Raw genomic sequence first — 11,371 nt, 5'->3', positions numbered from 1 at the left:
AATGACAGAAAACAAACTAATTACCCATATAAATCCTGTATATATATATATATATATATATATTATATATAACTGTACATAGAAATTTTAGACAATTTAAATATTAAAGAAAAACAATAAATAAGTAATAAATAAATAAAATACATGAAATATATTTTTAAAATTTATGATATAATTATTATATAAAAAATTTGTTTTCAAATATATTTTATTTGTTATATATTATACAATTATATTTAAATATGGCGTCTAAAATCAGCTGTTCATTTACTATATACAGGTATATTATCAGCTGTGTATGACATTAAATGACTAAGTAAACATACGTAATAAATGCTTGTTACGCTATCTTTTTTATTATATTATAAATATGATATAAAATTATATCATTAATGGTTAAGAATATAAATTAAGGATATAATATACTGTTTTTTATTTAAATATATACAAAAAATATAATTATAAATTTAATTTTTATAGATATAAAGTATAAAGATATAAAATGGATATAATAACGAAAGAGTTGCTTGTGCCGCCAAAATATATAAAAGTAATAGATGGTAGAATTTGTTTAACTATTCACAAAAATTGGTTGAATAATTTACTTAATACAGGTCCAATTTCATTCATTTATCATGAACGATTAAGTGCAGATGAAATTGCAGCTTATCCTGTGCTTGAAGATTTAGGTCCAGATTGGATAAGAGTATATGTTAAAGTATGTTAATTTTTATTATTTCAAAAAATTTTTTATAATTTTATATATATATATGTATAAAATATATATATATATATATATGTATACAAATTATGTTATTTTATATATTTTTTAAAATATTTTGAAAATTAAATAATTTTAGGTTACCATATAATGAAAATATTAATTTTTCTACAAAAAAATTATATATATATATATGTAAAAATTTAAGTAATTACTGTATTTATTGCATTCTGAAATTATAATATACAATAATAATATAATAACAAAAAAATCCTTTTATTATTTATTCATTAAATTAATTCTCTTGTGATATATTTATTGATTAATTACAAAAATAATATATTTATTTATTAATTTATTGAATAAACTGTAAAAAAATAAATTAAAAACATGCTCATTTTTTTAATTTGTTTCAAATATTCTTTTTAATTATTGATTGAATTATAAATTTTTTTTGAAAACATTATAACTTCAAAAATAAATTACATTCATATAATTTTGTTTGTTATATATGTCAAATCGTATGTAAATTAGGACATAATATAATAGGACATAATAGGACATAAATTATTTATTATTATAATATTATATTATTAATTATTAATTAATTACCATAGTTATATCACAGAATCATTATCATAGATATATCATATCATATCATATCATATCATATTATCACAGAATAATATTTTTAATGCTTTTATTCTCTTTATAAATAATTCTTAATAATAATTCCCAGATTTACGAAAAACAACACAAGTATGCTATTCCACTTCCAAGAGGAAGGAATATAAATGGAAATACTCATACAGATTTGACATATTCACAATTGATGCATTATGTTGCGGAAACTAATTATCGAAATTTATGGAAAGAATGTTATAAAAAATATTACAGTATGTATGTTTAAATAAATTTAATATTTATACGATATATATAATTCTTTAGTTATATATATAATTTAATACTTATATATACTTATAATATAATTTATTACTTATATATACTTAGTTATATATTATTTAATATTAATTATTTAATAAAAAAAATAGATTGATTTTTTTTTATATTTTATATTATAGGTCCATGGAATTGTGTAGAACATAAAGAACAATACAATATAATTGCTAATGTAAGTGATATTTGGATTATGCAAGAAGTATTACAGAAAATGTATGGTTGTACTCTGATACAAATACAAAATGGATTAGTGATATCTATATTGCCTGGTATATCAACTGAAGTACATTGCAATCTCCTTCCAATATTATTTGCTATCGAAACTACATCTGCTTTTTTAACATTGCATGAACAAACAGCACAATATTCTTTACGTGAGTAAGTATATATTATACATATATATTATACATGTATTTCAATTATAATTTCTTATATATTAAATAATTCTATTATTTATTGCTGTTAAAGATGTGTAATGTACAGTCCTGCTGCTTTAAGTATGAGTCATGGAAAACCATTGTTTTTAATATATCAATTATTGCAATTATCTAGAGACTTGCATGATAAAGGTTTAGTATTAGGTGAAATTACCCTTAGTGATATATTAATTATGGATAATTTTACTATTCAGGTTAATATTATATGTCATCATTTTTTATTAGATATTTAGATATTTTTTATTTATTTAATTTTCTTTTGAAATTATAACTACTTTCTTAGATTTTATATTATTAGGTATTACCAAAAGTAAATGACAACATATATATAAAGTCTGAAAATGAATATTCTAAAGTTTCCATTAATAGTCAAGAAATAAGAACCAAAAATTTTAATGGATATAAAAGAAATTTTGATACAATTTCATCAAATTTAACATTACAAGGGAATTCTAATTTTGGAATGAATGAAAATATTGAAAAATTATGTGAAATGTGGGTGTATAATTGTATTAGCAATTATGATTATTTAACTGCGTTAAATAATTTGGCTGGCAGAAGATATGGTGATCCAAGTTGTCATCATGTGATGCCTTGGGTCACAGATTTTACATCAAGATGTGGTGGTAATTGGAGAGATTTGACAAAATCAAAATTTCGATTAAACAAAGGTGATAGGCAATTGGATTTAACATTTGATTCACAATCGACTGAAGTAAGTATTTAACAATTAAATTTTAAAGTATAATAATTATTTAATGAATTATTATTTTGACAATATTTATAGGTAGGACATCATGTATCGGATGTATTATCAGAAATTACATATTATGTTTATCTTTCTCGTCGTTATAATAAATCCGTCCTTTGTAAATATGTACGACCGCAATGGGTACCAGGAGAATATCCTGCTTCGATACAGAGATTACATGATTGGAGTCCAGATGAATGTATACCACAATTTTTTACTGATCCTAGAGTTTTTAAGGTAAGATAAAAATAATTAATTTAATCTTTCATAATATATATAATTAATTGTAAAATATATATAACGATCAATAAATTACAGTCTATTCATGAAGATTTACCAGATTTAGAAATTCCAGGATGGGCTACATCACCGGAAGATTTTATTGAAAGACATAGAGAAGCTTTAGAAAGTTTTTATGTTTCTGAAAGACTACATCATTGGATAGATTTAACTTTTGGTTACAAGTATAAGATGTTTATTTTAATATACAATAATATATATTATTATTATTATTATTTAATTTTTTTATATTATAGATTATCTGGTTCAGCTGCGGTAAAATCAAAAAATGTTTGTTTACAACTTGTTGATAATCATACAAGTTTAACCAATTCTGGTATTGTTCAACTTTTTACGCAACCACATCCACAAAAAATTATTCCTTCACCTTATTGGTGTAAGATTCCACCACGATTACGCTCATCTTTTTTAATTAATAAATATAGTATGTTTAATATAAAATTTTTAATATTTTGTGAAATAATTTTATTTTTATTCGATATTAATCAAATAATTTATTATAGGAAGTGATCAATCTGGAAATAGAACTAGTGATGATGAAGGTCATAGTTCTGGATTTGAAGAAGAAGAATTATCAATTATAAATACATCGAAATCATCTCCTTTGGTTTTAAGTCGATTATTAAGTCGTTCTCGAGGTTCTTTACTTACTACCGAAGACACTAAACAAGATAAATCTATAAATCAGATGATAACTCTTCCAAAAGATTATAATCCTGTTACAGCTATCATGCATGTTGAAACAATGCATACATTCATAAATAAAATGAGTTCTCAAGTTTATAAACCTCAAATTGAATTACATGAGTCATTCACAAATTATAAACAAATCGTGGCTAGTGGACGTATTAAAGAACAACAAATTCTCGGTTGTTTAATTGTGGAAATATTTTTATCTAATAAATTTCGAGCAACATGGAATATTGAGAAGGTTTCATTTGCAAAAAGACTTGCAACGTGTTTAAATATTTTGAAGATATCAGCTGATAGCTTACCTAAATGTGTAAGAAATGCTGTTGCTTTATTACTTCAAGTTGATATTATACCAAATAGTTATAATATTGACAACATAGAAGTAAGTATTAATTATTATACATAAATTAATATGTATTAATCATTATAAATAAAATATTTAATAAAATCAAATTGAATTATTAATTATATAATTAATAATGTTTTTTATAAAACAAATTTTTAATAGTTTAAATTATATTCAATTACAATTTGTATTAAAGATTATTAATGAACGAAAATTTATTATTAATTTTATTATTAATTTTACATTCTAAACATGTATTTCTGAAATGTATATCGTATGCATTTAATTTTACTATTATATATATATATATATATATATATAATAATATAAATTAAAAAAATAAATAAATAAATTTTTATTCAAATTTGATTTTTTATATTTTGAATAATAAATAATTATTTATTATATTATTTATTCGTATTATTTTAAATAATATAATAAATTATTAATATTTTGACCAGATTAAATGAGTTATATTATGATATGATATATAATATAGATTGAAGATATTATGATATATATGATAAAATTATACATTAATATAAGTTTTCAGGTAGCTGATATGCCTTTTCGTTATCCAACAATTACTCATATGGGTTTACCTCCGCCATCTGCACATCAATTTCTGCAACCAATATTTTCTGGAAGTTTATTTCCATTTTCCAAGTATTACAAATATCTATTTAATATAGTAGAAATGTTACAAGAATATAATAGTTTAATTCGTGAATTAAATTTTATTATAAAATCTGAAGATGATATAGATTTTATTTTTAAAACAAAAACAAAATTCCTTTGTAAAATTAGTGAATGCAAAGTAAAAGCAATTGCAAGGGAATTAGAACATTTATTAATTCATACTGGAATTGCAAGGGAAGCATGTTTGGAATTGATTGTACCTCATATACAACAAATAATGGAAGAACCATATAGTGCAGTTTTGGCTGCATGGCATTTATTTGATCCTGTTGCCAAGTAAGTTATAATATCTAATATAATTATCTATAAATAATATTTAAGAACGTTCAAATATTTAATAGAAAATATATCTTATATACTTTATATTAAAGATTCTTGAAAAATTATATTATAAGTATTATAAATATTTATACAATTTTTTTTAATTTAAAATTTTATTAACTTTTCTAAATATCGCATAATTGGTATTTTTTTTAGGGCATTGGGTCCTAGAGATACTGCAGAAACATTCCTTTTGTCTATTATGAAACTATATGAAAATGGTTCTTTTATGGATAATTTCATACATGCTGATGTACTTTCTTCAGGATTAATAGCAAAATTTAAAACCACGCGTTTATATCATAGAAATTTCCTATTAAAACTTATGGTAAGATTGGGTCTGCGACGTTTTTTGGAAAATTTTATTGCACCTCTCGTAGAAGCAGTTGGAGGATATAGAGATTATATACAAGGATCTTTATCATATACTCATAAAAGTGGCAATCTTAAGTAAGAAAAATTATATAAAATATTTAAATATTAAATAATATTAAATTACAAAATATTTCTAAAAATAATTCATGATTTTAAATATTTATTAAAGATGTATAAGAATCTGAAAATGTCGGAAACCATTGTCTTGGTTGAAACAGATCGGGAATAGGAATTGGATCGCGATAGTTTCATTTTATAATTGGTAAATATCCATAGGAGAATTCTTTAAAATTTTGAAAAGTTAAATAACATTTTGGTACTTATTTATAAAATTAAAAAGAAAGAATTAAAAATTCTGAAATTCTTGAGAAATTCGATAATATTGAATCAAAGAATATTTTTAGAAATTCGATTCGATTCAATTTGACATTTTCAGATTTTAATATATATGTTAAATTATAAAATATTTGTAATAAAAATTTCCTAGTAAAATTATACTATTTCATAAATTAAAAAATACACGTATATAGATGCAAAATATGCGTTTGTAGTTATTATTTAAATAAAATTGTTTTAAAGACTTACAAATTTAATTGTCAATTTTGTCAAATTTAATTTTTTTTTTTATAGAAGTTGTGATTTAAGTGGAATGTATAACGAAGGAGAAGGAATTTTATCTCCCTTGGATGAAGATTTTTCTGCAGGCTCTGAACATAATATTTCTTTATCACCTGGACCTGTACCTAATGATTACATGCGTGATATGAATTCAACTGATAATGATATTGATGGTAGATAATCAAATATAACATATTAAATTTTAATTATCTTTTAACCATTTCCAAATATATCGAAATTTGTTCAAAACATGTTTAAAAAATATTTAAAAAAATAAAACTTAATATATTCTATTTTAAATTTGAAAATTTTGAAGTATTTTTCTTATTTTTTTTACAGAAGTATTTACAATGGAAACGGAAGAAAATTCTTGGATATCTTTAAATTCTGGTGTAGCATGTGATATTGATTTAAACATTGATCTATGTTTAAATCTTAATGATGATTTAAATGAAGAGGGAAGTAAAATTTCACCATTAAAATCAGTTAAATCACCAATAATTCCTATACCTAAGACATCCAATTCTTTTAATAAATCCTTAACAGAATTTAGCAATATTGGTTGTTTTGTTGGAAGTAAAAATTCTAATGATGATTTCACTTATGGAGGATTTAGCCAATCTACTAATACATCTGAAGAAATATGTACTATAGGAATTGAAGACCAAAGTTCTATAATATTATTAACAGATAATAATAAATCTAGTTCTATAGTGCATGAAGATATTCAATTAGATCATGTTTATCAAAAATCTACATCAAACGAATGTACAACTTCAGAAATGAGTGCAGAATCTATCATTTGGTTGTCTCATCGACTTGGTCCTGTACTTACTGCTAAATATTTATCTCGGAATTTATTGAGAATGCTTACATTATGTTATACTGGAAAAGAGAATTTAACAATAACTAATGATACTCTTTTGACTATTGAAAGTACTTCCTGGAATAAGAAAGTTTTACTTGGTGATCGCAATGCTAACAAAGTTTTAGAGTGTCTTGCAGCTATTGCAGGTTAATTTATTTATATAAAAAAGAATTATATTTCTAATTTAAATTTTTCAAAACGAAACTAATTTAATTACCTATCTAGGTCTGTATGGAGAACAGATTATAGTATTACAATATTTTGCACATATGGTTGAACTTTTAGCGCTTTGTAAAAGAAAATTAACGCAAAACTTGGAAGGGGGACTTATTTCATGTTTAACTCTTTTAAACTATATTACACCATATCTCAGTGATGCCATACTGATGGATGTACTTCATGTATGATCATATAATATAAATCTTTCTAAATCTCATATTGAACATCATATAAAAATTGACAAAAAAATTAATTCGTAGGAACCAATTGTCAAAGCAATATTATATCCTACAGTTCGTATATTATCGTCAACAAGATTTACTTTTCCTAATGGAATACTTGCACGTTCTATAATGGCGGAAAAATGTTTAGAAACTCTATTTATGTTTAGCTTACGATTAGGTGGTGTTATTACAAAAAATCATTTAGCTGTACCTATTCAACGATTTTTCTTAGCATTTGATAAATCATTTAATCAAGATGTTATAGAAAATATTAAAGATGAAATTAGCCAAAAAACAATAAGTGAACATTTTACAAGGTATATTAATTACCTATATTATTATTATATATTATTACATGTTAATGTTATTTTAAATTAATTTATACGTAATATTGTATATTGTTTGTATATTATTATATATATGTATATTATACATATTAATATGTATATTAATTTGAATTAATGTACATAATATTAATATTGATATAATAATAATAATATTATATATATATATATATATATATATATATATATATATATATATATATATATGTGTGTGTGTGTATTTATGTATAGGATAAAAGTTTCAAATGAAGATAATAGAGATATGCTTGGACTTCAAACAAATTTTAATACAGATGTTGCTGATTCTTATTCTCCACCAGTCGTAGAAAATATAGATACATCTGATTCTCAGAAAAATAAGGTAATAAAGATATTAATAAATTTTATATAATTATGAGATGAGACAACCAAATGATATTATTATAAATACTAAATATTAAATATAAATATGTGTGCGTGTGTTGCATTATAATAAATTTTAAATATGTATATGTATATATATATATATATTTTTTATATTTTAATTTTAGGCACTTGAAGAATTAAAAGCTGTATTTACAACAGAATTTGCTCATAAAACATATATGCTTTTTTATAAATGTATTGACAATGAAATAATGAAACATATATTAAAAAATCATGAACATATACATAATTTGTGTCGTAAATATGAAAAAGAAATAAAAATTTCCAATACTGGTATGTTCCATATTATATTTTATTTATTTTTAATCACATTTTTTTCTCAGAATAATTTTTTATATATAATTTTTTTGTTTCTAATTTTATTTGTGAATTTGTAAATTTAATATACTTTTTGATTATTTTAAAGATGACACAATATTGGATACATCATATAATAATTATAATATAGCAGAAAATATAGAATTAACAAATAAAGATACAACTAATTTTGAAAATATATCAGTTGTGGGGAATAGATTTGCAGTACAAAAAAATGATATTGGAGATTATGTTACTTCTGAAAATGTTATATCTAATCGTGAAACAAATTGTTCTTTGTCAACTGGTAGACAATTACGTGGAAATTGGTTGGCATATTGGGAACATGAAATTGGAAGATCAGAGAAAGATGTAACATTTAATATAAAACAAATAAAACTTCAAACTTTTAGTGGTCACACTAATAGTGTTAGGTGCCTATATGTACTAGATAATGAAAATAGTTTCATGAGTGGAGGAAGAGATAAGACTGTAAAATTATGGAGTTTAAGAAGTCAGGTAAAATTATATAAAATTATATATGTTTCAAATATATATATCTTTTTCAATTCTAGAAATTAAAACAAATACAAAAATTATACTTATATAATTACAAAATGAAGCAAAATAGAAATAAAATAGATTGTTCTATCTTCATTATCTTATAAACTTAAAGCGATTATAATATGATAAATAAATTTTAACTGATATTTTTATTAATTTTTATATTCGTTTTAATTTTTAAAATTGATCTTCGAAAGATCAATGAATAATAATCTATAATAATAATCTATATAATAATAATAAATTATATATGTTATATATAAAAAAAATTCTTCTAAAGAAGTAAAAATAATAAAATTATATTAATTTATATAAAAATATAAAATACAAAATTTCTAATATATAAAAGATATTTTAATTTTTTTTTACAGAAATTTAAATTATGAGATTTAGAAATATATTATATAAAAAATTTATATTTAAAATTTATATTTTTTATAATAGGGAGATGGAAATACTGTATCATCTTGTCAGTATACTTATACTGGACATAAAAAATCGATTCTTGCACTTACATTCTTAGAATCCTTAAGATACGTAATCACTTGCGATGGTACAATTCATTGCTGGGATCCTTTCATGGGTTCCCTCCTTGGATGTCCAGAAAGTTCACGTCCAGTTCCTGTAAATACACTGGCTGCAAGTCCTTCTCCATGTACAACTTTACTTGTGGGTACAACTGATATTACATTGAGAGTTATTGATTGTAGAACATTTCAATATGTAAATGAAATGAAAGTAAGTATTATCATATTGTAAAATATTTCATAAAATAAAATTTTTTTTTTGGCAATTCTTATAAATCTAGATTCATAATTTTCGTTAACTTTTATTAAATCTTTTAAGAAATTGATTTATGTTAACAGAATGAATAAATTTTATTATCTATTCTATTATCTTCTAAATAAAATAACAATGAGTTTCTTTTTTTAGGTATCTATAAATCCAACAGGTTTAATTCGATGCATTGCAGTAGCACCTAGTGGTTATTGGGTAGCATTAGGTCAAGCATCAGGTTTTCTAACAATTTTAGATATTCGTACTGGTCTTATTATTGCATCTTGGAAAGGTCATGAATGTGAAGTATGTTATGCTCAAAGAAAGAGATCTTAAAAACAATATTCAACAATATTTAATGAAATGTTTAATCATCATTCTTTTAGATATTACAATTAGAAGCAGTTAATGAAACAACATTAATTAGTTCTTCACTAGATGAAACTATTGCTGTATGGAGTGCATTAGATGGGAAATTAAAATTTCATATGAAGTAAGTTAAAATATTATTTTTTATTATATTAATATATCATGTATTTATAATTTTTATTATTTGCTTTTAATAATTTAAAATTTTTTAATTCATTGAAAATATGAATAATTATGATGTATAATAATGATTACTAAGAATTACTAGATTTTTATAATATTTATTTTTTTTATAATATATACGAAAGAATATAATATTTTATAGTATATATAATAAAAGAATTATTGATATATTTTTTTAAATATTATATTTATTTATGATATTTATCATAAATATACATTTATATATACATAAAACTTATATATAATTTGTATATATAATAATTAATTCATTAATTAAATAATTTTTATATTTTACAAAAATTATATTTTTATTAAATATTATTCGTTTCAAATTTTCGCTATATTTTTATTATTCATTACTTTTATAATTATATTTTTTAGCATATTTTTTAAAATTATCGAGTGTACTTAAAAATTACATTTCATATTTTAAATTTTTAGGGGTTCTACAGAACCAGTTCATTGCATGACTACGTACGAACAAGAATTAATAATAGGAACAACGGCAAATCGGGTAGGAGTTTACACATCTATAGAAACAACAGCTTCATTTTCATCATCAAAATTAAAATCCGATACTTTTAAAGGTCTTCTGACTACAATGGCAGTTCTTCCTCTTAATAGATTATTATTATTAGGTGCTGATAATGGCGGAATAACATTAATTTGTTAAATATTATATGATAATATATAATATATATATATATGATTTCTAATTATACATACATACATATATATATATATATATATATATATATATATATATATATATATATATATATATATATATATAAATTTAATAATTTAAATATATAATTTTACAATTTTACTTTACATTAATCTATATTAATATCTATTTGTTATTTAAAAAAAAGATAT

General features: G+C 21.5%; 1 protein-coding gene across 1 annotated transcript; it reads left to right on the top strand.

Annotated features, from left to right (window-relative positions):
- The first annotated feature begins 284 nt into the window (after positions 1–284).
- Positions 285–11,184, top strand: LOC100576958 (WD repeat-containing protein 81). The gene is made up of 23 exons (XM_016916823.2): positions 285–395; positions 481–718; positions 1,461–1,617; positions 1,804–2,059; positions 2,150–2,312; positions 2,417–2,833; positions 2,906–3,106; positions 3,188–3,333; positions 3,406–3,593; positions 3,673–4,244; positions 4,762–5,183; positions 5,385–5,678; positions 6,234–6,394; positions 6,561–7,235; positions 7,315–7,490; positions 7,569–7,849; positions 8,108–8,237; positions 8,407–8,575; positions 8,709–9,118; positions 9,608–9,901; positions 10,097–10,246; positions 10,327–10,433; positions 10,934–11,184. The coding sequence occupies exons 2-23, from the start codon at positions 503–505 to the stop codon at positions 11,163–11,165; spliced, it is 5,817 nt and encodes a 1,938-aa protein (XP_016772312.2). The 5' UTR covers positions 285–395; positions 481–502; the 3' UTR covers positions 11,166–11,184.
- The last annotated feature ends 187 nt before the right edge of the window (positions 11,185–11,371 follow it).

This window comes from Apis mellifera, linkage group LG15 (assembly GCF_003254395.2).
Source record: "Apis mellifera strain DH4 linkage group LG15, Amel_HAv3.1, whole genome shotgun sequence".
Lineage (NCBI taxonomy): Eukaryota > Metazoa > Arthropoda > Insecta > Hymenoptera > Apidae > Apis > Apis mellifera.
Note: the sequence above shows the minus strand (reverse complement) of the source record. Positions and strands in the feature narration are given on the sequence as shown.

What these genes read in the sequence shown, in the direction of transcription:
- LOC100576958 (XM_016916823.2), top strand. Translation starts at nt 503, where the DNA reads ATGGATATAATAACGAAAGAGTTGCTTGTGCCGCCAAAATATATAAAA. An exon ending in TACTGATGGATGTACTTCAT is followed by an intron (nt 7,491 to 7,568) that starts GTATGATCATAT and finishes ATTAATTCGTAG; the next exon opens with GAACCAATTGTCAAAGCAAT. An exon ending in GGAAAGGTCATGAATGTGAA is followed by an intron (nt 10,247 to 10,326) that starts GTATGTTATGCT and finishes TCATTCTTTTAG; the next exon opens with ATATTACAATTAGAAGCAGT.